The 5,386-nt window shown below is 40.3% G+C and overlaps 1 protein-coding gene across 2 annotated transcripts; it reads left to right on the forward strand.

Moving 5' to 3' along the window:
• The first annotated feature begins 1,290 nt into the window (after positions 1 to 1,290).
• Positions 1,291 to 3,225, forward strand: LOC128744092 (synaptobrevin homolog YKT6). 2 transcript variants are annotated; one of them, XM_053840880.1, is made up of 4 exons: positions 1,291 to 1,430; positions 1,487 to 1,603; positions 1,668 to 1,908; positions 1,972 to 3,225. In XM_053840880.1, the coding sequence occupies exons 3-4, from the start codon at positions 1,784 to 1,786 to the stop codon at positions 2,444 to 2,446; spliced, it is 600 nt and encodes a 199-aa protein (XP_053696855.1). In that variant the 5' UTR covers positions 1,291 to 1,430; positions 1,487 to 1,603; positions 1,668 to 1,783; the 3' UTR covers positions 2,447 to 3,225. The 2 variants fall into 2 exon arrangements, with proteins under 2 accessions (XP_053696855.1, XP_053696847.1); XM_053840872.1 differs by having other exon boundaries at positions 1,498 to 1,603.
• The last annotated feature ends 2,161 nt before the right edge of the window (positions 3,226 to 5,386 follow it).

The raw sequence follows: 5,386 nt of genomic DNA on the forward strand, positions 1-5,386 counted from the left end.
TAAGCATTTCCAATGCAATTTAAACGCAAGCCGATAAGCATTTAAGTTGCCCTAAATGCTACTTAAATGCTATTTAGGCAAAATATGCGGCTACTTTACTGCTAGCCTTCTTATAGTGCTGACAATGCTTATTTGCAGCTAGTTACCGACAAGAAGAATTTAAATATAATTTTGGATGCATATTTAAAACAGTTATGCAGGCAAAAGGCTTATAAACAGCAACCGGCAGTATAAAACGCCAGGGATGCTAATAAACGATTGATTTACCGCTTATACTAATGCTTATTGGAAAACCATGTTATAGCATTATCTGCGTCAGCTCATTTCGTTTACTATTAGAGTACATTATTACATTGGAAAATTATCTGCCTGAGCAAGCGTAACAATTCAATCCAAAAATTAGTAGCGGGCGAATTATTTAATGGTACAGTCGAGGGTACAGTATAATTTAGCCGCAGTAAAGCACTAACGCATTTAAAATTTAGTGAACACTCGCTTGCCAAAATTTTACCGGTTCACTAAATTAACAATGTCAAAACACCCCATTGGCAGGCAATATATTTTTCTCCGCCAACATCTCGTGTGTGCGAAAATGAAACAGCATTTCACCACTGCGTTTCACTCAACTGCCCGTAATCTGATTTGAGCCCGCTGTCAAAATTTGAGCCCGGGACATCCACATGCTGTCACTTATTGCAGCTCGATATAGAGATGCCAATAGTGTGTGTCAAAGCCAAGAAATTCTTACTCAAATTTCGGCGCTTGCTGTCGGTTTGCTCAAACCACAGACAAACAGACATAACTCTTGGAAGAAAAATCAACAAAAATTATCGTACCTCACATTTAGCCTGAACACTAGCACCATCTATGATCGACATTCCCAAATATCAAATAGCAATATGGGTGTTCCTCGAAGTAGCAAGTATTTTTTATGGGGAATTCCCCTTCTTTCGTCAAAAAGCGCCACTTTGACCAAAACGGAGACATTCCCAACTAAGCCCAAATTTGAAATGACGGTTTTATTGGTACGATGAATGGAAAACGAGTGTTATGTCTGTTTGTCTGTGCTCAAACGATGGGTTGTTTTCATTCCAATTTTTTTTTCATTTGGAGGAAAATTGAAATCATTACGTAATGTATTAATGTCTTTTCGATGACAGTCACATTTACCTTTATAAGTCTTTTCAGAATGACAGTCGACGAAACTTTTATAAGGTTTCTAACGTTGTGCGAAAGCTGTCAAAATGCTCATAACTTTTTTTAATTGGAATTCAGTAATTAGGACGAAACAGCTGCAGGCTAATCAGTGAGATTAAAAGTTTTTTTTATTTGCTCTGGTATCAAATTAGTTTTAATTACCATTTCCAAAACCGAAGGTCGCTCCTCAGATTAGTGTCAGTTTCTACGCATTCGTTCCGTGCAGTATTGAGGTATTAGTATAATAATTACACTATTGTTTTGTTCGGTAAACAAGATTGTAGAACAGACTCCTTACAGGGAAGCAAAATTGCGTAGGAGAACAGCATCAACAAAGGGTAGACGTCTGGGCGACTAGTGATATTGATTAACTATTCTGGAGTGGGGTCTGTTCAGGAAAGCCAAAGTGCGTAGGAGAGCAGCATCAACAAAGAACAGACGTCTGGACGACTAAAAATATTGATAAATAGTTTTAGGGTTGACATCTATAGAAGGGAAGAACAGCATCAGTAAAAGGCAGACGTCTGTGCGACTTGGGCCAGTTTGCGTAGTCAATTTCGTAGGGAAGAAAGAGTGATTCATCAAAATGGTCAAGTTATACTCTATGAGTGTGTTCTACAAAGCGCCGAATGAGGCACGTCTGCTGAAATCAGCCTACGATCTGCAGAGTTTCTCATTTTTCCAGAGAGGATCTGTTCAGGAATTTATTAGGTAAGTGATCATACTGTGTTTGAGTGAGTTCTTGATAGACTATTAACAACCAATTTTGTGCAGTTTTGCCAGCAAAACACTAGTCGAACGCACGCAGGCGGCCACCCGTCAGTCAGTGAAGCAGGACGTGTACATGTGTCACGTGTACGTCCGAGCGGACAGTTTAGGTGCCGTGCTGATATCCGATCATGAGTATCCACATCGTGTGGCGCACACTTTGCTGACCAAAGTGCTTGACGATTTCAGCGCAAAGGTTAGCAAAGAGCAGTGGCCTACCGGCAGTGAATCTTCTGTCGATTTTCCTACGCTGCCCGCTTTACTGACGAAGTATCAGGATCCACGCGAAGCGGACGCCCTAACCCGAATGCAAGAGGATTTGGACGAAACAAAAATAATCCTTCGCAACACTATAGAAGCCGTCCTGGAGCGTGGGGAAAAACTTGACGATTTGGTCTACAAATCCGAGTCGCTTTCAATACAGAGCAAAGCATTCTATAAAACGGCGAAAAAGACCAACTCATGCTGTAACTTTGGCTAGGCTCCGACGCACCACAAGGAGAAAAAATTTCAACCCACCAGCGCATGCTTACTACGGCTAGACGGTTTTCGTTGGACGCGATATCGGGTGCCTGCCACCGTTACGGGGTTATTAGCTTGTAATAGTTAGGTTTTTATTTTACCAAACGCTGTCTGTCCGTGTACTGCTGTATGAAGGGCTTCGTAGGGTATCTTCTGTAGAAGCCGTCGTTTAAATATTCCTCATAAAGACCTAACCACTATGTATTGAAAAGATTATGATCGGGAGAACACATTCTGCTTATGTACTGCTGATATTTTGAGCGCTTGTTTTATTGTTTGTAATAAGGATGATATTGAAATTTTAACTATATTTTTTGTTTTGATTCAGCAAAATTGTTTTAGCCAAATTTAGGACATAAAATTAGCTCTAGAACGCATTCCCTGCTTATTAGAAACCAAGCGGAGCCTAACTTTAAAAAAAATGGGATTTGAATGACCTCCAATAAACAGTGGATGTAGTCTAAAACCCTTCCTTGATTAAAAAAACATGTCGACCAGCTGTATCAGTGTTATTGTAAAACTATTTGTTCAACATTGCAATAGCCTTATAATTTTTCGTGCTATTTAGGAGCATTATTAAAAAAGCGTCGATATAAATATAAAGAGTACTCTGGGCGTAACGTGCAACAAGATGCACGCACCCTGTTAACAAGAAAAACAATACCCAAAATGTAACAATAAACATAATTTTAGTGTGAATATTCAACGTTACTACTGTGAGACAAATAAATGCATCATATAGTGCGAGAGAGCGTGTTCGATTCTTCGAAAGTTTCATTAATGTAATGAATAAATCATACAAAATTATCGTGCAAGCACCATATTCAAAACAGTGCCTAATTCTGAACAGTTGCAAATTTTTCATAAATAATTACAAAACTCTGGCTGTTTAATCTAATCTAATCTAATCTCACACTAACGCAGCCAATTCTTGAAGGCATCCTGGAAAATGACGATTACTTGAATCAATCATTTTTCTTGTCAACGGCCAGGCCAACTGCGCAGCATGTACCGCAGAGAGAATTCCAAGGAATCAAGTGGAACCAGCAAAAATATCTAATTCCATTAAACTCCTTGAAATCAAGGGGAAGGAACAAAGCGTGGACCTCCCGTACCAAACGCTTCCCGTATACATAGATAATGATTTATTTACAATCGTTGGGAGTATCTTTGCTAATAAAGGTTAAGTGATACTCCGGACCCTCAGGGATGAACTAATGGTATTTAGACCAGAAGCCAGGCTGCAATTGGCCAAGGATATAGCGCCTTATTTCGCTCTCTGAAAATAGATTAGTTTGCCAAAAATATTAGTTTAAATCATATAATACTTGAAAATAAAGTCGTGTGGTTTAATGGTTGCCTAAAACTACATTTGTAAGGTTAGGAACTGAAAACCGCACGACCCCGCACCTCCTAGCTTGGCTACTCAATTATACAAATTGAAGTATTTCCAGGTATGGCCACTTGGAGGCGCTAGGTAGGGGCTTGGGATGACTAGAGCTATGTTGAGCGCTTCTTCCTAGTTGCCTTCCCCATTTCATACCCTTACAAAACTCTGGCTGTTTAAACCAATTTAATAATATGAAATCATCAGATGAGTGATTTAATTCTTTAAATAGCTAGAATTAGGCTCTTCCCTCGATTTTTTTTACTATGTGGTAAACTAGTTATAAACTAATTACATAATTAAACAATCTATCCTTAGTCAAGGTCAAGCGGAACCAGTGAGCAACTTAAAAATACCATTAAAGTCTGAAATGGAAGTGATGGAATACCCTGGGCTTGGTGGTCAGCCTTTTGGGGCGTACTCCCGGCGTTCGCGGATGGGAGTGAAAGCTAAAAAGAGTCAGAGTCACCCTGCCTCTTATTTAGTCTCCTGTGTGGGCGGAGTTCTTACGATTCTATATCCACTCAAGATGACTTGAGTGAATCTTGGGTTCTCTAGCTTTGGAGTACTCTGTCTCGCATGCCAGCCAGACCACCTTTTTCTTACCACTGACGCTGACTAAAAATCCCATTTCTTCTTATTTTCTCTTCTCAACCTCGTCTTCCACAATGCACTAATGTGTGTGAGAGGCAACGATTGTATTACAGGTCATTACAGAGGATAGAATTTCGGATGAAGATGAGCTCCCGAAAATAGAAATAACGAAGAGAATTACAGGGAGCACACACGCTATCCAATGCCTTGTACGCCAGGGAAAGAAACAAGGAACATCACCCAAACAAGGATAGTTGCAGCAGAATGGCTCAGGACACTACCTACACTGGATCAAGGTGGATCTGAGGAGGATCTGACTTCGCTCGGGAAACCACCACTAAAGCAAGGCAAAGTCGGGTACACTTGATGGAGACAAGGCAATGACGGCTCCATTGGGAATAGGAACTCCTGTTGAATTGAGGTAAAATTCATCATGAAAGGGTAAGAGAAACGGAGTGTGAGCGCCCGAGCAGGTATGAAAAACGTATATCTTTATCTCTTAGCTTCAAACGTCTACCATTTTATATAACATTGATAACTAGACTGATATATGACTATATGACCAAAACTTGACGCAGTCTGATCGTGGAACCTCCAGAGTCACATCGCTACTGCGTTTTATTGGCTGTATCGGCAGGCAGAAATGACTCTGGGAGGGCCCGATATAAGATCACCCCTCGGGCCTAGTGTAGAACTGATGCGCTCATCAGCATCCAGCTAGTCAACCCCCCACAGATTACAGGTCACAGAATAAATCAAACAAAATTACCTCTCAAAATTTCTTCATTTTGCCAGGATCGCTTCAATACTTTTGATGTAGTCTTCAAACCTGTAGGGAACAGTGAGAAAGCGGCGGTCAGAATTGCTGTAGTTTCTTTCGAATCAACAAAACATCCGTTTTTTCTTATGCATGATAGG

Source organism: Sabethes cyaneus, chromosome 1 (assembly GCF_943734655.1).
Source record: "Sabethes cyaneus chromosome 1, idSabCyanKW18_F2, whole genome shotgun sequence".
NCBI classification, from domain to species: domain Eukaryota; kingdom Metazoa; phylum Arthropoda; class Insecta; order Diptera; family Culicidae; genus Sabethes; species Sabethes cyaneus.